The sequence below is a fragment of the Ruditapes philippinarum genome, unplaced genomic scaffold (genome assembly GCF_026571515.1).
Source record: "Ruditapes philippinarum isolate M1 unplaced genomic scaffold, ASM2657151v2 ctg5001_1_1_1_1, whole genome shotgun sequence".
NCBI classification, from domain to species: domain Eukaryota; kingdom Metazoa; phylum Mollusca; class Bivalvia; order Venerida; family Veneridae; genus Ruditapes; species Ruditapes philippinarum.
In genome coordinates this window covers 57,023-80,539 of record NW_026863084.1, presented here as the reverse complement: position 1 = coordinate 80,539, position 23,517 = coordinate 57,023, and the positions used below count along the sequence as shown (strand labels likewise).

Below are 23,517 nucleotides of genomic sequence, written 5' to 3'. Positions count from 1 at the left end.
TTACAAAATCAAGATTTCAAGATTCAAGATTTCAAGATTCAAGATTTTTTATTCACTTAATGCATAATACATGTAAAATGAGGTAAATACCAATTTTTGTTAAGTAAAAGATGACGAAGTTACGGTATGGGTTTGAATCATTGTTGATACACAAATACTTAAACACACATCTGAAGGCAATTAGGTCACCTAATTTCAATTATATAATATTTAATTTCAAGTTAAAATAGAAAGATGTCTAGAAACCGTATAGTTGGCACGGGAAGAAGACCTTCACAACAAACCCCGCCCAATGGGAGGGATGGCGTTACGTTAACAACAGCAGAAAGGCTTGCCACAACTCTTCGAATAGTCCACACAAACGAAATGTCTACTAGAGTCCTTTCCTCACGGGATTCGGGTGAGTCATTTAGATTTTTTACATAAATAACAATTGGGTTAAAATTGTTTAATGATAATATAATGTGAATTCCTCTTCTATATTACATTAATTTAATCATAAACATTTGAATTTGTATTATTTCACCAAACTTTATGTTCATGTCACACCTTTGGTAAGTCATGCAATACTGATCTCCTGTCTGTTCATACGCATGAACAATGAACGTCAGATCAAGGAAATACTAGCGAGGAAAAAGAATGTCATTATTGTTTTATAGTATTGTTGTTTCTAGGAACTGAATTTATGAAATCTATAAAAAATAAATATTTTTATCCTAATATACAAGCGACACGTGAATTAGAAATAAGTTGTTTTCTGACAAGGTAATAGTAAAGATATGTTGTTGTTGTGGTGGTGGTTATTGTTGTAATTATTGACAGTAGTAATCGTAGTAGTTGATTTTCGTCGTCGTATTATTATTATTACTATTATATTTATTATTATTATTATTATTATTATTGTTACTGTTATATTTATTATTATTATTATTATTATTATTATTATTATTATTTTTATTATTATTATTATTATTATTAATTCTGGCTGTCTTGCATTGATATGTAACTAGAACTTAACCTACTGCGTTACGCCGACAGTTGGAAAAATGTGTCGATATTTTAAATTATATGAAAAGCCTGTTTGACTTAGTATAATAAACACACTATGATAACTGTTTGACACAGTTATAGTGGACTTGACCACCGCGTCACCAAATAATTATCCTAAACGCACAGTATTTTTCTATTTTTACATACTATAGAAGGGCATTATGATTATTATTACTTATAAGCTAATTGTAAATTTTATCCAATCACAATGGATCAGTGCATATCAATTGTTATACCATTAACGTACTAACGTACTGTAATCACCTGACTGTAAAAGCGTATTGTACGATTTGTAAAAGATCAAGGTTACTCAAGATTTAGATATTTTGATAAAGTATTTGCTGTGCACTTTAAGAATGGATTAAATTTCATCTGTTCATTCAATGTAATTTGATTTGCATCTTGAAGTGTGGTAGCGCATTATTTATCAGATAGCACAGTACAACAAACAAGTTTTTATCTTGTAAAGATACGCCTTTTTACGCCAGACGGCCATGTGTGCATATAATTTGGCTTTATTAAATAACACACCAGGATAGATAATTTGGTGGAAAACACTATATGCTCTATTCTATTACAATATGACATAGTTTGCGCAGGCGCTCATTTAAAGAAAAAGTGACGGATTTTATCATTACATCATAATGGGTGCTTCCTATAGCTGGCTTTTCGGTTCAGAAAATGTGATTCCTAGACGATTGGATAGAAACACATTTTACGAAAGACATCCGGGTCTTCATAATAAACCTTTTGGAGGGATTGAATCGGAAATAACCAGAAAACCGAAAGCTTGTAAGCATTTTTATTATCTATTCAACAAAGTTCTTATTCTATCAAAAATAGTGTGAAAATCTGTTTTAAACACGCATTATCTTGATTCAGGGATAGTCGAACTACAATGTAATTGTAAGTACGCGACAAAATATTGTGCTTTTTTGTGTCTGCACAATATCTCGTAGATCCAGAACGACTTGAACGATGTAAAATTTGCATGAAAACCATTACAGATTAAGTTTGAGACAAATATGCAACAGTCGCCTCCGGAAAACATACCACTTCACTTCCTCGTTTCATTTTGATGAAATAAAATTCAGTTTTAGTATTTTGAAACACACGTATATTCAGCTCCAATAACAGCAAACGTTTTAGATGACATTAGTTTTACCTACTTATATAAAGCAGCATTGCTCGATATTCATGGTAATTTTCATGATTTTTTTTAAATGCATTTAAAAAGCGAAACGCTGTAAAGTGAACAAAGACATCAATTTACACATTACAAAGGGCACGTATAATGTGTGTAAATAACTAGAAAGAGGTCAAAATATCCAAAAATAGCCCTACTGCGTTAGTCACGCAGTAGAAATATGGTAACTTATACTGCAATAGCAGTCATTAATTGCAAACAGACGCCTCCGGAAAACATTACTTGAATTTTGAATCATTTTAATTTTCTTAATATCTTAGTTTTTTTTCTTAAGTTTGATTTTCTTGAAATATTTTGGTTCATCTGGAGGCATGCATCTTTTATTTACTTGGTATTCCACATAAGATATACATATGTTTGAGCTCTTAATCATTCTTGTATGCAATATAGCATATTATTCTGCCACATTGCATTTGCTAATTACGTTAAATATGACATATGTTTACAGGTATATAATAAACGCGAAAAAAATGAAAGACTGCATAATCGTCCGTGTACGTTACGTTTTTTAACATTGTCTGACGTTCTTATATTTAGTAAACACAATTTTGATGGAGTGAAACCAAATAAGACTTTATCTTGAAAGGAAATGAGGTGCAATCCAATCGTACACATTTATCTTTCTTGTACACATTTACTGCCTATTGTACACATTTACATTACATTGTACACATTTACATTACATTGTACTCATTTACTGTCTATTGTACATATTAACTATCTATCGCACACATTTACTTTCTATCGTACACATGTGCTTATATTGTTAACATTTACTACCTATTGTACACGTTTACTGTATATCTTACACATTCACTATCTTTCGTACACATTTACCATCTATTGTACACATTTTGCTATCTATTGTACACATTATTAACTATCTATTGTACACGTATACTATCTGTTGTACACATTTGTGAACATTATCTATTGTACACATTTTACTATCTTTTGTACACATTTACTATCTTTTGTACATCATTTACTCTCCATTTTACAACACTTTCTATCTATTGTACATATTAACTATCTACTGTACACATTTACTATCTATTGTAAACATTTACTATTAGTTGTACACATTTGTTATCTATTTAGCAACACATTTTACTATCTTTTGTAACACGTTTTTATTATCTATTGTACACATTAAACTATCTATTGTAACACATTTACTCTCTGTTGTACACATTTACTAATCTTGTTGTACATATTCACTATTCTATTGTACACATTACTCTATTTTGTAACACATTTGCTATCTTACTTACTTATACCGTACACAATTACTATCTATTGTGCACATTTTCTAACAATCGTACATATTTTCTATCTATCGTACATTATTACTTTATATTGTGCACATTTACTTATATTGTACATATTTACCATCTTGTGTACACATTTACTTTATCTTGTACACATTCACTATCTGTTGTACACATTTACTCTCTGTTGTACACATGTGCTATCTATTGTACACATTTACTTTATATTGTACACATTTACTGTATATTGTCACATTTGCTATCTGTTGTACACATTTGCTATCTATTATTCACATTTACTTTTTGTTGAACACAATTACTATCTGTTGTACACATTTGCTATCTATTGTACACATTTACTCTCTGTTGTACACGTTTGCTATTTTATAACCGGATTATGTTGCACTGAAAAAAGCGACGTTTTATCACGCACTATTTTTTTTCCAAAACTCATTTTGTTTAGGTGCATGTTATGTTTTTAAGTTATTCAGAAAGCTGTTTGTGATTTTTAAAATTGCATTTCACTCAATATTGCTTATCATCCTAAATCTTATCATTATAGGACTGTAAAGTACACAAAAAATGTATAAGTACTTTTTTTGGTATTTCTTTAGGTAGATGCTGTGGTAACAAACCTATTTTAGGCTTCTTGGCAAAATAACAAATGTTGATTATAGCTACTAGTGAATAGATGTTGTATATCAATTTGAGTCATCAAAAAGTTATTTGAAAGTAATGAAATAATGTTTAATTAATAAATACCATCCAACCACGAATGAAATAGAGCGTCCTTTGTATTTTGTTTAGATATCGATCCTTAACTATTTATGGTACCCACAGAGCTCCATACTTTAATAAACGGAGACCTATGAAAAGATATGTTAATCATCGTAAAGGTTATATCCAAGTAGGTCTGTCCTCATTCAAGAGCAATAGAATTACTGCACGTGTAGTAGAAAATATAAATAGTTTATCTACAGTGAAAGCGTTTCATATCATCGTGGTAGATGTGCACGTGCTTTTCGAATTTATCATTCGATATTTTATTCAATTTCTTGATTATTATTTCCGCTGAAATATTTTGAAAAAGGGAGGATATATGTTTTTCTTTTTAAAAGATATGCTTTTCAAGGTTCAAAAAAAGTTTTATTTTAAACAATGTGGTTTAAAAGAGTAAAATTTGACACGTTTGGAAAAATTTTTAAATAATTTATGATCTTTACTGTTCAAAAGAATTGTTATTAATCGCTTGATTGGATATAAACTATACTTATGGGGTGCGCAGGAAGCACTTCCGGTGGCGGACGTAGAGCTCGAACCACTGACAATAACAATTACTATAACCGCCATCCAGGATTACGTAATCATTCAAGGAATGGGATTGAATCTGAAATAACGCGGCACGTGAGAGAACGTAAGCATTTATTTTCACATGATGATGGTGTCTGTATTTTTGTTTTTGTTGTTGTGTTGTTGTTGTTGTTTTACAAATGCTCAGATTTCTGTAAACTTTTACTCAGTACAAACTGATGATTTTGTTTTCCACAACATAATCAATAACGATCGTAAACATTTACCTATACATGTACTAATAAATTCACTCTCTTATGTCAAACTGTATATAGATTAAATAACTCTGAATTTAAATCATTGTGGGTTTAAAGTAAAATATACCCTCATAAAAACTGTTTGAACATTATTTTTATGAATTAGAAGTTTCCTGCATGTAGTCTGTCCCAATAAGTGTGTCACAGTATTATCAATATAATAATATGATTGAACAGGCTTCGTTTTATGATCGGTAATAAGTTCGTAAAAGTCCGTCATATTTCGTTATTTTCCGCCTAATATAATTTAAAATTAAAGTAGAGTAGATACGGAGAGAGACGAAAATTCCCGAAGTTGCAAACGCGACGGGTACAGAAAGGCGTGTCGTCTGCATCAGGACGCTTCATGACAGTTGTTGTGCATGTTGTTAATTGATATTTTGTTTATAGAAACAGTTGTTAGGAAATGTATAATATCGTCAAATGTGATGTCAATGTACAGGAAAAGAAGCGTCAATAAAATATGATCTAATCGCAACAGAGTGTAATAAATGGGTACTTATAATCAAACAATAAGACACCCTATATTACACTGAAGTTCAATATTTTATTATAGTTTTATGGGGTATACTTAAAGTAAGGCATACGATAACGCATATATATCCTTCTTTCATAATTGTTGTTATTTTGGTTAAATCTTTGCCAAGAAAAGGAATGATCAATGTAAATAAACCAGTACAGAAAATGGGCATTATTATGTTTTGTTGTTAAACGGCTACTCTAATGGTCTTCAAAGATACTTCTTTACATGATACAAGTCAACATAAATTACACTTTACTGATTTTTCTTAAAGGCCAATTTTGCCACAGAAATGCTTTTTTTCAAAGCTTTTTATTTTTTGTGTCCTATTATAGTTTCCAAGAGGTAAGTAATTGGTCAATTGGTCAATCTATTACTTCCGCTGCATTTTGGCAATAAGTACAATTATAGTGATTTAGTATTTTGTATGGAAGTCAAAATACTACTTTGTTTACATTTTGCTACTTTTGTGACAAATTATTCACATTTAACACTCCTTTCTTGAAAAGCAACTAACATACTCTAAAATAATCTATTTACAGTAACGAAAGTCATATTTTCTCCTTCGAAAGAAAAGGAAATATTTATTCGTTTCTTAGGAATAATGTACATTTAAGTAATCTCTATGTATTCAATATAAGCAGTTAAACCTGGCATCGGTAAGCGTAAAAAGGGTATTTTGTAATGATCAAAAGCAAAAGTAATAGATGATGTATAAAAATCCGTTCAAAACTCAATTATCGCGATCCTTTGGTAAATAATGACTCTTCTATGTTTGTATGTTCGCGATTTCATTTGCAGTATTACTTCAAAATATGTACCTGTTGTTTTTTTGTTGTTTTATCTTTTCAAAATTGTGAAATCTAAATAATTCCTTAAGAATCAATATTTTGTTTCCAAGACATCTTATCACGGAGCTTTATTTTACATTCTGTAATACGAGTCTCTGATATTATATAGCATTATCTATATCTACAGGCATATTATGCCTTAACTTACCTAAGCGCAGGATATTGAAAATATTTAGATCCTGGGTCATTCAAATAGAATCTATTTGAGAAACCATGGGTTAATGAAGCGTGTAGGCATGAACTTCACGCACCGTTGCACCTGATATTGTTCCATATCTGATTTTGTCATTCTTGTGTGAATAAATTCTCCTATAATATATAAATATTTAATGACAAATGTTTAAAAGGAAACCAGAGTGTTATTTTAATAAAACAAGTAATAGATAACGAGGGGAATGGTTTTCAAGAAGTTTTTTCCAGAAAACGGGGGATCTTTACTACGAAAAACAGGGGTTTCGTAACCGCAAAACCTTTCGATCATTTTCCCGAAAAACCCAAACCCGTTAAGCAAAATTTTTTTTTAAAAAATTTTTTTTATTTTTTTTTATAACGGGTTTTACGAAGGTATATTCGATAAAATAAAAATATTTGTTGAAAAGTTGAACTGTTTCTTGTCTATAATGAACATTGAAAAGGATGTATATATTACAAGCTGTAAATAAAATGAATTGTCATTAACAAATGCATTTCTAGATATACTAAGAGAAATTCAAAACTTTTTTAAGATAATAATTTTAACAAAACCAAGTTTTTTAGAAAGTTTTTAAAGAAGGCTGCTTAAATTTTCATGTGAACTGAAACGTTGCATATTTTTTTCGGCAGCACAAAAAATTATACCGATACCGTTTCCTCGAAAAAAGAAAGGGCCCGGTTTTTGTTACCCCAAAAATTTTTCCACACCTGTTAAGACTAAGTAACGCATCGTATTATTTTCATTATGCTACTACTTTTTGGATGATTACATAACATTGATCAGCTAAATCGATCGTATATTCTTCATATGGAAATAATTAGCCTATATTACACCAACATTGCACAATATCAAGAACAGACTCTGTTCTTTGGTCTGTCTGGATATATAATTTCCCAGCTCCATAGTAAACACAAAGAGTGACAAGTACATTGTTTAAGGTTTTATAGATATGCAATACTTTAATGTTTTATTAATAACCTCTATAGATTTGTTTAACAGAATGGATTACCTGATATGCAAATCGATTTGTTATATTTCTCTTTTACAGTTTCAGATTACAGGGCCATTATCACTTTGTCGTATCAGTAACAGAAGTAATCTTTAATATTTTAACTGTGACTTTGTTAACTATATATTTTTTACGACAGCATGAGCCCACAAAACGTTTGTTCAATTCCTCGAGTTCATAACTTTGACGAATATGTAAGTTATAGTATATAAATCGAGTTGGTTACGAGGATATAACACTACATCTTGCTGGGGCCACATCAAGGCATGTATCTGCTAAATAATGGCGAGGCAGTTTTTTTTATAGAAACATCCCGAGATACCTATATACATTGTATTTATTTATAGTTCTTTTTGTATAATAAACACACAACGTAAGAGTACACGTGCATATATACTGACGTGCACAGTATATAGACATCTAAAATTGAAAATCAAAAGATAGGTGTATGAAATGGAAACAGTGTTTTATACTTGCAACATGTGCATTATTTCTACCTTGTAAACATGATAAGATAAAGCTGATGGATAAATGCAACATTTATCAAAATAATTGCACCAACTGGCGCCCGTGTTGGTTAAGAAAGTACACTGCACTGAATAAATACTGCATCTGTATTAATATTCTTTAGAAAGAGTAAACAAAATAAAAGTTTAAAATTTAAAGTAAAATAAAGCTATTGCAACCATATATAGGTTGTAAGGTAAAATTAAAAACTATATTCGCTTATAAATTAAGCTCATTTACTCGAATTTCTAATTATCATTAGCTATGAAGATTTTCGACAGGTCATATGACACTGTGTAAAGGGAACTTGTATAACGAATTTATGATAATGCCCATTTTTACGGACGAAAAGTTAATCATGGAAAAAAATATAAATTATAAAATATGTATAGAGTATATCCAAGTTATTTTTTTCTATTCATAATCATCGAGTGATATGAAAATAAATAGTTCATGAGTCGCTGTAGCCACGTGTGAAATATGATAATTTTCATACAACAAGATGAAAATAAATCCCGTATTTCTGGCAAAAAAGCTTTAATATTCTGTTTATCATATATATTTCTCTCTCTTTTTAAACATTATATTTTGAAAGACTTCCCCTTAAAAGTTTTTGTATTGCTTGAATAGAAAAGAAAATAGTCCGTCAAAACAACAATGAAAATACTGAAAATTTCTTTCACTGCAGTGAAAAAAATAAATTTTACAGTGAAGATACGGAAAATTTGGAAGTAGGCAATTCATTTCATTAATGTTTCTCAATATTTTAATTTAAAGTATACAATAAAAACAAATATACAAAGAAGGCAGGTATACGACGAGGAAGGGTACCAAGGTGCGTGATTTCAATTCATTTGAAAAATTGTAAACGTCTATAAGGAATTTGTAATAGAGCAGAATTCTAATATTTAAGAAAGAGTATTTACAGTAGGCGTGTACATAAAGAATATAAATATATTTTAAAAATGAAAGTCGACATGATCATGACAAACGTGCACTATTATATTAACGTTGGCACACAGTATACGTTAAATTCCCTGCTGAGCAATCATTGTATATATATATATATATATCATGACAAGATATGAAAAATAGCATCAATGTTTTTGTCTGCTGGATCATGTCAGAAATGTTTTTCTGTCTACCTGTAGATGTCTGTAATTTATATTATCTCGTGTTTTTATCAATTATTTTTGTCATATTTTCGTGGCTACTCATTTGCTGTTTTATTATTTTGATATGTTTCGCATGTAACCCCTATCAAAAGTAAGGAAATTGCTCATATTTCCCCAAAATTTTTAAGTGTTTTAATTATTAATTAGCAATTTTTATGTCATTTTAAGTCTATCATAATGCGTAATTATCTTCCGTTCTGATCCAAATGTTGACAGTTCTATCAAGCTAAAATAAACACCACTTCTTTCGGAACTTTTTCTTTACAAAACATTGCATGACCACGAAAAATAAATGAATCAGTTAAAGGTCAAATAAAACCACTTAAACACCAATTATTATAAATAAAATTAAAAAAAAAACAGCACAAAGAAAATCATCTACGCCCACAGTTATTGTAGCATCATCAACATCATCAACAACAACAACAACAACAAAAAGATATTTCTATGAAACAGAAGTACCTTATCATAAATACGTATTGGACATTATTAAAGAGTATTTGCATTGTCTCCCTTTACGAGAAAAATTTTTTATTCAATAATGTATGAAATGATCAATAAATCATTAATTTTTCTAACTTCAGTTCCAGCGGAAGACAAGACGCTGATTGAGGTGCTGAAAGTGGACCTTGACGTTGAAACAAATTCAAACGCTCACCACACTAACGAATATGATGTCGTCGAGAAAAAGAAATCGCTTGTTATACGTCGAGGTCAAGAGTTCAACATCAACATTGAGTTTAACCGACCTTATGATTCACAGAAAGATGATCTTAGAATTGTGTTTCAGTTTGGTAAGGACATGATTTTTATTTGTTATAATGAATTTTTTAGTTATGTCTGTAGGGTGTACAGATTATATGCGTTTGATATGCTATATTGCTATTGAATTAAATATCTTTAAAACATAGATTAAGATGCAATACAAAAAACAGACAAGTCATCAAACTCATCATCATCATCATCATCACTTTACTTTATTTTGCTACGTTGTTATCATCAACAATTGCATTCTTATCTATTCATAGTTTATCTTATTTTCTGTGATATATCACTTTCATTATTAACTATCATACCTAGCAATCTTACTTGTTTTACTTGAACATTATGTACAAAACACAAAAAAAACTTGTTTCGAATTATTGAGATTTTTGCACGAAATGCCTCGTCTTGCAGCACGTGTTTAACGTGCAAATATAGTCTAGGTATCCACCAGTATGTGTTTTGTTGTTGTTGTTTTTTGCAATTATCAAGATAAGCTTTTTGTGGTTAATGCTTTATCGCTTTTGATAATGCTTATACCATCGTGTTTGAGCTAAAAGTTTGCTTTTCTAATGAAGCAAAACAACATAAAAGAATGCTTAGGTAAGCTAGATTCAATGAAATCAGTCGTGCAATCACACCGTATTACCGGCGCCAATGATGGCCGATTGCTGTAGTGACGGCAGAAATATACTCTACTTCGGGTGAGTACTACATTTGGTTAGTCAACATGCATTTATAGTTCGAAATATGATTATCGACAGCCTTGAAAACACAGCATGTTATCTTCAACCGGTCTACTTTGAATGCCTGTGAGAGTCGTCTGGGTCGATATTTGGCACGCGTAACCTTAAAGATGAATGTCTATGTGTGTAATACGAACTTCTTTCAATAGTTAAAACTTGAGATATTTTGAACAAAAATAAATAAATAAAGATTAAATATACAATAATTTTCAGAGATTTTTTTAAACGGTCAAAATATTTTATGAAATGGATTATTTTATGAAATTGGAAAACGAGTTCAAAATTATCTGCTATTATCTCCAGTCAACTGACAGCAAGTCTGTAGCAACGAAATTGTCACGTTATATAAAAAAAATTATAACGTACCTGTAGTAATCAGTAAATCTTAACATCTCTGTCATTATTGCAGCAACCGGTCATCACTGGCGCCGATAATACGGTGTGGTATTGTACATAGTTTATCTATCTTAGATTAAATGCTTTTTTCTTTTTATTTAATTACTGTTTTAACATTCATTTGTTTGCTTGATGATGAAAAGTTGAGGTTATTAAAAGTATGTCATCTGTATGAAAACACTCTTAACAAATATGTAAACACATTATTAAAATGATATTTGTGGAATGTTCTAATTAAATAACCAAAGTGTTTCTTAAGTAGAATGCACAGTAAAAAATAAAATTGATAAGATAACACATAAGACATAATAATAATGAGATGATAGCTTAGGCTTTAGTCATTGGGGTAAATTGAAAGTCATAGTCACCTCAAGTTTATTAACATATTTTCTATGTACGAACATACAAGCCACGACATATAACAGAGGGCAGCATAACGATACGATATACACACATTTTAAAGCGTAAAAAAGCTATGTATCTGCTCCAAAAATATTGTTTTAATTTATAAAAAAAAACCCGAATACTTCCGACATGCTTGTATGAAAGAAATACGGTGATATACTGTCTTAAAAGCGAATGGCGCATGCACGAAATCATTGCTATACAGTTAATATGAAACCTTGCTTAAAATAGCATCATAATATTTTGTTCCGGAACTACGTTTTTCTGTTTATTTACAAAACACATGTATTTGTGAGTGTTATATAAAAGAGACGTTTTAAAAACTCTTCCGATAATCAACCATAGATTATGGAAACAATATTATTTTACTTTTGATCAATTAAAAATTATCATACGATATAGCTCTATACCTTTTAAAATAGCAGCATAAAATTTTGCTCCATAGCATTTTATTCCATTTATAGTCAGACCTGTGTTTAAAAGCCATCTCCGAATAAAAATCTTCCATGTAAATAACGACTATTTTACGGAAACCTCCACTGTCTAAATAGAACAAAAAAACCTCTTAATAAATGCCACTTATCAATAAAGGCAATGTATGGTCTATCCTTTGGATAGATGGCTTTTGTTCACATGTTTAACTGTACATACAGTTTTCAAGTGTGATAAATTTCAGAAACATTCTATGTTACAACCCTTTTGAGAAACGACTATAAGGTAACGAAAACAATAATTACCGTTTTCAAATTTTATTTATTTATGAAAAATAAACCATAAGATATAGCTTTATACCCTTTAAAAGAGTAAACAATCAAATATATATTAGTATAGAGTTTATCTTTCTTGTAAATAAGTAAGACAATACTTAGGTTTAATAAATATTGAAGACTGGATGAAACCAGTTTTTGTCTGAATATAGCAGTAAAATAATACATACAATCTTTAGAAATTCTTAGCATAAATATAATGCAATAGAATTTAAATTCATTTGCTCAGATTTGATGCAGGATTTTCAAAAATCAAAATATTGGTTTTGTAATCAAGTTGACGGGTGCCAAAATATTCGAGGAAATGAAGTAAGAGATAAGAGATGAGTTGCTGCAAATTCCAGTGTTATCTTTTAACATATCTTTGTTTTAAACTGAAGTCTGATATGAATAATCTGTACGTGATCACGTGCTTTTAACATTGTTGATAAGAGGACCAAGTGCACGGCATGTTCGAAATGTTGGACTTTTTTTTACTTAAGAAAGGCATATTTTGTTATTTAGACCGCGTGACCTCTCATTAATTTACCAATCATGTTTATAGTACTAAAATTGTATGATAATTGTTGAGTGGTCATTGCCGAAACCACTTAAACGATTTTTTTCTTAATTTTGTTCATTTATTGCATATTTTTTTTGCATATTTACATTCATAGGTATATCTTTAATACTCTAGCGAAAAGGCGCATTAAAATGGTTGTCACAAAAAAAGTTCAAAAATGGCAAATCCAAATAGTTTTTTAGTTTGTATTGTTTTTCTTTCTTTCTTTTCCTTTTTTTTCACCGTAAACTTATCGCATAGTTTTGAATAATATCTCAAAACTGATCTCTGTTGGACAATATCATAGCATTATTTTCACCTAAACAAATTACGTAAGAGGAGAAAAATGATTTCAAAATCAGGAGCAATAAAACTGCTAACCGGTTTCTGCCAGAAAATCTTTATTGAAATATCAGTGGTATAATTGAATTTGAAGGAAGAAAATATGTTCAATTATGATGTCACTCAATCAGATATGTCTGACTAATGTTCAAGTAATTTATAAAACGTCTGCAAGTCAGATAAGCTCCTACTGCCCAGAGTTTCAGCAGTTGTTTACTGCCATAACATTAATATTAATATAATTTGTCTCTCCCATTATTCATAAAATAAACGCCTTTAAGAGGAAGTCCAATTAAGTTGTTTTAATTGATGCTGTCTAAACCCTCTTTTTAATGCTGACATGATAAGCTTTAATTAAAGAACAGTTGTGAAATTATTAAAATACTATCAATAAAAAAAGGCAATTAAATAATCATTCATCATCATAATCATCATCGTCCTCATCATCATCTTCTTCTTCTACATCTCATCATTCATCTTCATCATCATCGTCATTCATAATCATTATCATTCATCAATATCATTTTCATCTCATCATCACCATCATCATCTCATCAATATCATCATCGTCGTCGTCGTTGTCGTAATCGCAATTATCTCTGATGATTCAATTCATAATTGAAAGGTTCTTTTATCAAGATTAATTTTTTAATTGATTTACAAAGTACATCATTTTGCACGACATTTGTTGTCTTTTTCCATAATATATAATTTTTTCAGGTAAAAATCCAAGACCATCTGTTGGTACACATGCAGAATTCATTCTGTCTGAGAAAGACAAGCCAAAGCAATGGGGCGCTTACATAAACAGTAAAGAAGGAAATTCACTTAACCTCGTTTTGAATTCATCGCCATCATGTCCGGTCGGAAAGTGGTCCTTAAAAATAGATGTCGTAAAAAGAGCAGAGAACTCTGTAGAAGTGTTCCGTTATACCCATACAGACGACATTTATATTCTTTTCAATCCATGGTGCAAAGGTACGCAACAAGTTGCCTTCTATATAAATTCATGTATATATACATACCTTCCATAACATTTCAAATTATGGGCTCTTAATTGCTAATGGCATTATAGGTTACTTGTAGAATAAGTTATAGCATCAAATTGTGGCTGCTATGCTGCTAGGCCGGCTGCTATGCTGCTAGGCTGCCATTTTCAGGCTGTTATTCTCCTAGGCTGACAATTTCTGGGACATTTTAAACTTATGGTTATTTTCCCGACGACGTTTAAAAACACTTTGGTTTTTCTTGAAAAAGTATTGTATTATCATATTTTGTACCATTGGTTTTATATGTTTATATATTCAGATGACTTTGTATACATGTATGAAGAAAAACTTCTCAAGGAATACATATTGAACGAAACTGGAAAAATCTACTCTGGAAGCTATAAAAAGATTTCACCAAAACCCTGGGTATTTGGTCAGGTAAGTGCTTCTGATATTGCAGGAAAAGTTGAAATAATAACGTGTTTGTTTTAATGACTAAATAACCAAAACGTAATGTCGATAACATCTGTGATGTGATGATATATTTCAGGCAACAGTTTAACTTTAAATTTTCACGTTAATTAAATTAAATTTCTACCAGTCAGTTTTCATTAACACGAGATAAATCACAGATATTTTCCTGATTAACTGGATAGTGATTTCACTTAATTTAGTGGACACGAAATTTCGTGGTTTAGTAACAAAGATGATTTTCGTTAGTACATAAATTCGTGGACTATTATTTTTCCAAAAGGGAAAATGGAAATGATGTGATGCAAAATATCTTTACAGCAGACGAAATGAAATTTCGTTGGATCTAAAATTCGCGGATTGACCTATCCAGGAAAACCACGAACAATAGTGCGCCACAAATGTTAATGATTTTGCCGTACATTTTTCGTTAAGTAGTATATTGTTCTGATATACATTATTTAAAAAAAAGAAATGTCTAATGTGTGAATAAAACAATACTTTTGCTGTAAGTGAATTTCAATTAATTTGTATTTCAGTTTGAGGAAAACATGCTTGATTGTTCGTTGTTGCTACTAGAGGTATCCGGTCTTCTTGATAATGCCAGAGGTAATCCGATAGCAGTTGTTAGAAAAATATCACAAATGGTAAGCTTCTTGCTGTATAAAGTTATTATTATCAAACTATGCATGATATCAATGAGTGAGTGAGTGCGTGAGTGAGTGAATGAGTAAATGAGTGAGTTGGTGAGTGTGTGAGTGAGTGAGTGAATGAATGAGTGAGTGAGTGAGTGAAAATGTGAGTGAGTGAGTGAATGAGTGAGTTGGTTGGTGAGTGTGCGAGTGAGTGAATGAGTTTGTGCGTGAGTATGCGAGTGAGTGTGCTAGCGAGTGATTGTGCGAATGTGTGTGTGAGTTGGTGCGTGAGTGTGCGATCGAACGAGTGTGCAAGCGAGCAAGTGGGTGAGTGTGCGAATGAGTAAGTGAGTGAGTGAGTGAGTGAGTGAGTGACATATTTCATTAATTGCTCTGAAAAAAAAAGCTTTTATATTTCTACAATTATTAGTTTATTGACCGAAATAATGATGATGTTTCTCTTGTTAAATTCTTCAAGGTGAATTCTTCCGATGACGATGGTGTTTTAACCGGAAACTGGAGCGGTGATTATGCTGGCGGTACATCTCCATTGAATTGGCCCGGAAGTGTAGACATTCTTAATGAATATTACTCAACTAAACGACCTGTAAAATTTGGACAGTGCTGGGTATTCTCTGGCATAGTAACAACAGGTGAATTTTTTCAATCTCTGAATATTAACTCTGTTTCATTTTCTTTCTTTTTTTCGGTTATACTTTTAACACGTTTGAATGTATGTTGACTGTTCCACAAACAGAACCTAGCAATGCTGTAAAACAAGATATACTGAAGGTATTGACCCGCTTTATTTTCGCTTTAAATTTACCATTAGATCTACAAAAAATCAAGATTCAGTTAAAGCAAAAGCATTATGTCATGCATTTTGCTGTAAAAAAAGAATGGCATATACAATATCAAAGATTCTTGCATCTCAGACAGGATTATCTACCGTTTACACCGGTGCTAGAAAACTCTGTCTTACACCCCCCATGTAAGACAAGTCTCGTGCTTTAAATGACGTCATTGACGCGCGCCTTTTATGAATGAATCGCGTTCTTATGATGACGTCATTTTTCCGTTATGAATGAAGTTGCATGTTCATACGCTACTATAAGAAAAAAGAACGTAATGCCGAAAATAATTGACATGTAATATGCAAGAAAAAGAATCAAACACCGGCTGCCGGTACAGACTGGAATATCTAGCTCTCGGGTAACTGTTTAGCGGAAACTCGGCAGAGCCTCGTTACCGCTGTAAACAGTTACCCTCGAGCTAGATATTCCGGTCTGTACCGGCAGCCGGTGTAAGATTCTTATAAGCTCCATTGAGGTCACAGCATAAGAACATTAAATTTGAAATTGCTATGTCATACTAATGTTAATTCACCTTTACCCGTCAGTATAAGCCATTGCCACCAGTATAAAGTCAGACTAGCCTACATATCCGTGCAGTCTGACCAGGCTCTATACTGTTGTTATCTCAGTTTATATATTTTCATTGAATCTTTTAAACTTTGGAAGGAATGTTCCAAATTCAAAGAAGGCCACAATCATTGCACCATTTTTAGCAAATTGAAGGTTTATTTAATATCACAATGAATAACGCAACAAATATGGACTGGTCTATTACAGTTTGTAGGGCACTTGGTATACCAGCCAGAAGTGTGACAAATTTCGCGTCTGCTCACGATACTGACGGAAGCATAACGATAGATTACCACTATAACGAGAAGATGGAACCCCTGGAAGACGAAAATAATGATTCTGTGTGGTAAGATATAGATTATTAAAAATGCCAAGCAAATTCAAGATGGTGAAGAAGAAATGCGTGTACTTTTCCAGACCATCGTGTAACAGTGACTCAAAAATAAAGTACATTCTTGTTTGTATTGACTTCTAACTGTATAGTCTAAAAACATATTGCATTGCGTTTTGCAGCTAAACTATTCAAGTTCAGCCATACAGTAATGCACCAGTCATTTGAAACTCCGGCCCAACGCCAATTACGATTCGTTGGCTTGTTAGGTGCAAAATTTCCGGTAGATGGCCCTCACTTATTTCAAGTGCTCCGCTATTGATCCGACAGAGTGCGTAAATGCGATCTGTAAAACGTTCCCACTGTATTCCCTCAATGATGGATGTGGATTGATGTCTGCAGTCAAGAATAAAATCGTTTGGAACAGATGTTAACATTTCCAAAATCCAAATACTAGTATAATGTTATGATAATAAGGGCTTTTAATTATTGATGAAGAAGTATAACAAAAGTGACTCTGGTGTTATTTTAGGAATTTTCACGTTTGGAACGACGTTTGGCTGGCCCGACCAGATCTACCTAATGGATATGGAGGTTGGCAAGCTATTGATGCTACACCACAAGAAACAAGCGACGGTAAGTCATTTAAAAACAGATCAATTATACTGTCTAATACTTATACATGCATAGAGTTAACTATTCATACATTCGTATTTTTGTTTGAAATAAATAATACAATATATACTGCAGAACATTGGTTTACAGTTGGATTGTGGCGTGACTGTTTCTTGTTGATTTTTTTTTTAACATTTAAATTTTTTACTTTCTGTGTTTATTTAATGAACAGTCAATTCTGTATTAATGACACATTGGTCCTTGCCGGGCAAGTGAAACATACAATTGTTCAATAAGTGAGTTGCCTTTGATTAACAATGACGTTTACACTGTTTTGTAAAGGGAAAAAAACGAACTTAAAGAGCATAAGTTTTTAACACCTTATTTTTATTGTTCACCGAATTTCAAGTATACAATACATATTTTCACATATAGTATAATTATATTACATTTTCTCTCATTTATTACATACGGATTGTTTTTGGTTTATTCAAGGTGTATATTGTATGGGACCAATGTCTCTCTTGGCCATTAAACGAGGAGAGTTGTTTTATCCATATGACGGACCTTTTTGCTTTGCCGAGGTTAACTCTGATAGGGTATACTGGAAAATGAGCGAGAGTGGTGCAATGGAGAAAGTTTATGTCAATAAATACAGGTTTGTTTTACAAATTAAAAGTACACATACTACATATACCTGAAAGTGTTGTCTTGTACGTTGAAAGTATATTTGTGTTAAAAATAGTAACTTGTAATGTATTATAATAATGATAGGCGTGTGCTCGACAGCAGTTTTCCATAGATATAATGGACCTGTTGTAAAAAATATTGCAGAAAGGGTTACAGATGATATTAGTATACATTTAGAATGTCCAGTTATCATGATATTGGCATCTAAGAAGACGGTCAGTGTGATTCTACTACATTGACTCGACATACAATCTTAACGTCATTGAGTCAGTAAGAGTGAGTATTTACACAAATATTTTCAGTCAGGTACAATTTATAGAGGTAAATGCAGGTAAAGGTTTTTTTTACAGAGTATAAGGTCACTTCCGGGCTTGAAAGGTAAAGTCATTTACGGGTAAATTTCGAAGTATAAGGTCACTTTATTTATGCGACAAAATGAATCGGGATATAAAGTCATTTACTTGAATCATGCACATATAAATAATGTTTGTTCAAGGGAGCATGTCATTTTTACTTTAAGCATTGGGAAAAGTATAAGTACCAAGAGACCTTCCAGCGATGAACGGGAAGATGTGACTGATCAATATAAGTTCAAAGAAGGTAAGTAATTGTTATTTCAGGCACAGAAATCTATATTTTTTCAATTTTCTTGAAATGTAAAGCATGTGTTTAATATTTTTGATAGTAAATTTAGAGTATTAGATGTCTAACAACTGAAGACCGTAGCACTGACGCGAACGTGCTGTAATGTGTCATAAAGGTAGCGAAATGTAAATAAAATAGTATTTTGACTTCTATACAAAATATTTATTTACTATAATTATACCAATTGCCAAAAGAACAAAGGAAGCAGTTTATAATTCAACTTTGTGGCTAATGAGTAAAGTTTGGAAACTCTAACAAGATACCAAAAATATAAAAAAAGTTTCTCTGATAGAAATGCATTTCTGAGGCATAATAGGCCTTAACATAATCAGCAATATTGTATGATACATATACAATTTTGGAAAGACAAAAACTTAATATCTTCACGAAAACAATGAATTTGTTCATTAAGTTATTTTCTTTTATGTTAACATTTAGATAGATAGAAATCGTGTAATTCATCGTCAAGCTTCACCATGCTCTTATTTACAAATGTTTAAACATATCTTGAATTGAATTTCATTCAAGGGTCTGACGAAGAAAGAACTGCCGTACGTCAAGCAAATCAGAAGTCAACACTAGCAGGGTTTTATGAAACTAAAGCCGAGGTATAAACTGACATTCAACTTTGTAACAATACCACGTGCTTATAATGTATCATTTGATTATATATCAATCGCGAAATGTTAAGATACAGACATTTTCAGTTTGAGCTCAAATATCTTGAAAAAATAGATCCCTCGGAAGAAGCATTAAAAACAGCAAAATTACACGAAAATTGCAGACTCGGTTTGATTGAGTTTGTACATGAGGCATAATTAAAAGGTGCAACATCCCTCACGCCCCCTAGCACCGGCTTAAACGGTACTCAATTCTTAACACTTAAAAGTGCTAAACTCAAAAAATATAACAACACTGTAGTACGGGGCAACTTTTTACGGCTGTATTTCTTAATAAACATATTTGTTCAGAGCAATTTTGTTCTATTCATATAGAAAGATATAAGAATAAAGAATGCCGAGCGCTAGAGCGTTCTACCGAAGAGTTTGGATGAGTTTCTTTACTGAAAATTGAAAAGTTTGCAGATGTGGACCTTAAAGATAGTTTTAGTGTATTGTTTAACATACAAAATTAAAATATCATGTAATCGTCAATTTTTGACAAAAGGTGTCATCACATTATATGCTTTGATTCTCATTTATACAATATGACACAACAGCCTTATACAATAACATCGTTCATTTTCGACATAAGGTTAACTCATGTCACAAGTATGTCACAGGATTATCGCATTCGACTACGATCGTCATAGTTGTCGGAAACATTTCTCATCAATTCTAATGATAATTATATTATGATTAACAGGATGTAACTTTTGAGCTTAAAGCCAACCCTGATGTATTCATGGGAGATACAATGAAATATTGCCTTGAGTTGAAGAATACAAGTAGTGACAAGAGAGTAGTGAATGGAACGCTATCTTTGGCCAGCTCTTACTACACAGGTGTCACGTACAGGAACATTAGAGACTTCTCCATAGATGGAACCGTTTTGCAGCCTGGAGAACGTAGGTTTTCCAAATTTAGTTAAACCATTATTTATTTAAGTTCGACTGGAAAGCACGCCAAAGCTTGTTTGAAGCATTCTAGGGTCCGCCTCTACTAGAAATAAACGTGGTCGTCCCTATGATCCCTTAGATGATAGGGAAACACCTTAACCACAGGGTCACCGTTACACGTTAGGGGGGAAGATACATAAAATTTACACATGCAGCTTATCACAAAATGAGATGTATGTTTAGGTTCTTACCAGTGAGGGTGTATGTAATCTTGTAGAATTCCATATGAATAAAATACAGTTATATAGTATTACATGAATTTTATAATTGTTTATTGATATCCATGCTGATCTTTTGACATGAATGCCGACAAATTAAAATATCAAAAAATGTCATATTGAAGAAAAAAAACTTTTTTACTGACTTAGTGTAAATTTCCGTTGTAGAGAAGTGCATAGATGTAGAGGTCGGAGTGGACGAATATCTGGACAAACTGACTGACCACTGTATTTGTAAAATATCTTGCATGTGCCTAGTTGAAGAAACAAAGCAAACGTTCGCTAACCTTGACGAGCTTCGGCTTCGTAAACCACATCTTACAATAAAGGTAGACATCATTTTGGATATTGTTATCAAATTGTGTTCCAAATCAAAAATAAATTATGTATCCTCTACTTAAAACATACTATCAAAATAGAAGTTCAGGTCAGCATTCCTGAAATTGACAAGTTCTAACATAGGTCGCAGCACATGGCCTCTTTCACTTTTTCTAAGTTGCGGTTGTATTTGTTTGCTGAAGTAAGTAACTTTTATAGCTAACAAATCATGGTTTGGCAAATAGATATTTCGTTATTGATAGATCTAACTCTACCTCCGTTTGCGGTGGTAGTCAAGTGTTTACCTTGAATGAGAAAGATTGACAGTCTAATCTGAGGCCGTGCCGCAATGATGCACCCGATGTTCAATTTACAGGAAGTAGTTGAAGAACTTGACGGACTGCAGCCAGTATGATTTAGCGTGGTGGAATATTTTCTTAGGGTCGTCTGTATGATGTTTTTAAAGAACTAACACTATTAGGTTCTTTATTTGGCATTATCATAATTACTGAAATGAAATATTGTTGCGGCGGATGCTAAAACTAATAAAAGCAAAGAAAGCTTAAAGTAATATTTTTTAATTCTTTTTTGTAACTCTTTTCTTTACTTTAGGCACCTGAGACTGGAAAAGTTGGAAATGAGTTCGAAGTTGAAGTTTCTTTTGTAAATCCCTTGCCGGTGACTTTAACAAATTGTGAATTGCGTGTAGATGGACCCGGTGTACAAAAACCTACAAAATACAAGCAACAGTAAGACCATTGTGTTATGTTATGTAATTGTTATAATTATATGTTTTAATTTCGCAATGTTATATATAATGATACCAGTGAATATGATTGAATATAATAAAGACATTTCTTTAAAAAATTTTATATAATTTTCGTGCAAATATTGTATACATTATGTTGTCATTCTACTAAACTTATGATAGAAATTTAAGAAGAAAGAATCGACGTTTTACATGTTTGACCGAAAAATTAATTGGATCATCTGCATAAACTTAAAACGTGATGGATTCCTGCGTATTTCTTTCTTTCTTTTCTTTTTTAAAGAGTAACATGTACCAAACATTTACCCAATCCTTTCTCGTTAGTCTTCGGATAAGGACCTCGAACATAATAGTATGAATATGGTATTTCGGTCTAACCTACGCTAAGAAAACATGTAAACAAACGATAATCAAATGCTGGAAGTTGTTGACTAAATCAATGCCAATGTATTGAGGAAAATGTCCACCTAAATTAAGTAACTTATTGATATAGAAGTGAACAGTACACAGTTTACTATTATTATGTTTGTAGAAACCGAACGTACAAAATGTCTACCTGTTCAAACTTCGATAAACTGTAAGACATTATGTATTTTTTTTCCATTACAGGAATGTAAATGCAGGAGCAACTTACACCGGTAAATTCAACATGTGTCCCAAGAAACCAGGAGACCGAGAAATCGTCGTGTATTTTAACTGTACTCAGATATATGCTGTGAATATCTCACATCAAATCAAAATCAACCCCTAGTCAACTTTTGACACAAAGGAAATGGTATTGACTACAACCTAGCTCTTGGCTCCATGTGTAGTATAACGTGCGGATTAATGTCATGACGTTTTGCTGTATAGGTTTTATATAAAGGCTTAGAACCACGAAGACACGTCTTTCAAACGCAAAGTCAGATGTACAAATTCGAATGCAACAGTAAATGTGATATAAATATTGACTAAACTTGCGTAAAACTTATGCAAATATTGTTACGTCTTTTCTAGTTAAACTGGCTCATCTTCACCATACAATGCTTAAAATGTTGTTTTTTTTATTTTTGTATTTGCATAATTGTACCTTATAGAAGTTTTTTCATTCGCCTTCATTATCATGTTGTTTCAAATTACCAAAGCATGTTTTGGAGACATGTATAAAGTATTTCATGTTAGTTCTCTCATTTATTTTATGTTAGATTTTTACATTTTTATAGATGTTATTTTACAGTATTTAACCAAAGCATTGTATTTATATAAAGTAGACTTTTAATATAGATAGGGTGTTGTAAAGAAAAATATTGTATATATGAAAGTTTTCTAGTCATTTATATCGCAATCTGCAAATCATGTGTAAAGGTAAAAGTGCTAGAAAACAGATATGTTGGATAAAAAATAATGTTTGTTTCTGTTATGGTTTCATTTATTGCAAAAATTGATATTGTGCAGTCTTATACAAC

The 23,517-nt window shown here is 31.6% G+C and overlaps 1 protein-coding gene across 2 annotated transcripts; it reads left to right on the top strand.

Annotated features, from left to right (window-relative positions):
- Positions 1 to 1,531: 1,531 nt before the first annotated feature.
- Positions 1,532 to 23,466, top strand: LOC132721092 (hemocyte protein-glutamine gamma-glutamyltransferase-like). Of its 2 annotated transcripts, none has more exons than XM_060705339.1 (15): positions 1,532 to 1,842; positions 9,975 to 10,184; positions 14,070 to 14,327; positions 14,658 to 14,776; positions 15,349 to 15,456; positions 15,923 to 16,097; positions 17,076 to 17,214; positions 17,732 to 17,835; positions 18,310 to 18,472; positions 19,025 to 19,104; positions 19,678 to 19,757; positions 20,515 to 20,716; positions 21,154 to 21,314; positions 21,916 to 22,052; positions 22,682 to 23,466. In XM_060705339.1, exons 1-15 carry the CDS (start codon positions 1,695 to 1,697, stop codon positions 22,821 to 22,823), a joined length of 2,226 nt encoding a protein of 741 aa, XP_060561322.1. In that variant the 5' UTR covers positions 1,532 to 1,694; the 3' UTR covers positions 22,824 to 23,466. The 2 variants fall into 2 exon arrangements, with proteins under 2 accessions (XP_060561322.1, XP_060561323.1); XM_060705340.1 differs by lacking the exon at positions 1,532 to 1,842 and adding an exon at positions 4,743 to 4,942.
- The last annotated feature ends 51 nt before the right edge of the window (positions 23,467 to 23,517 follow it).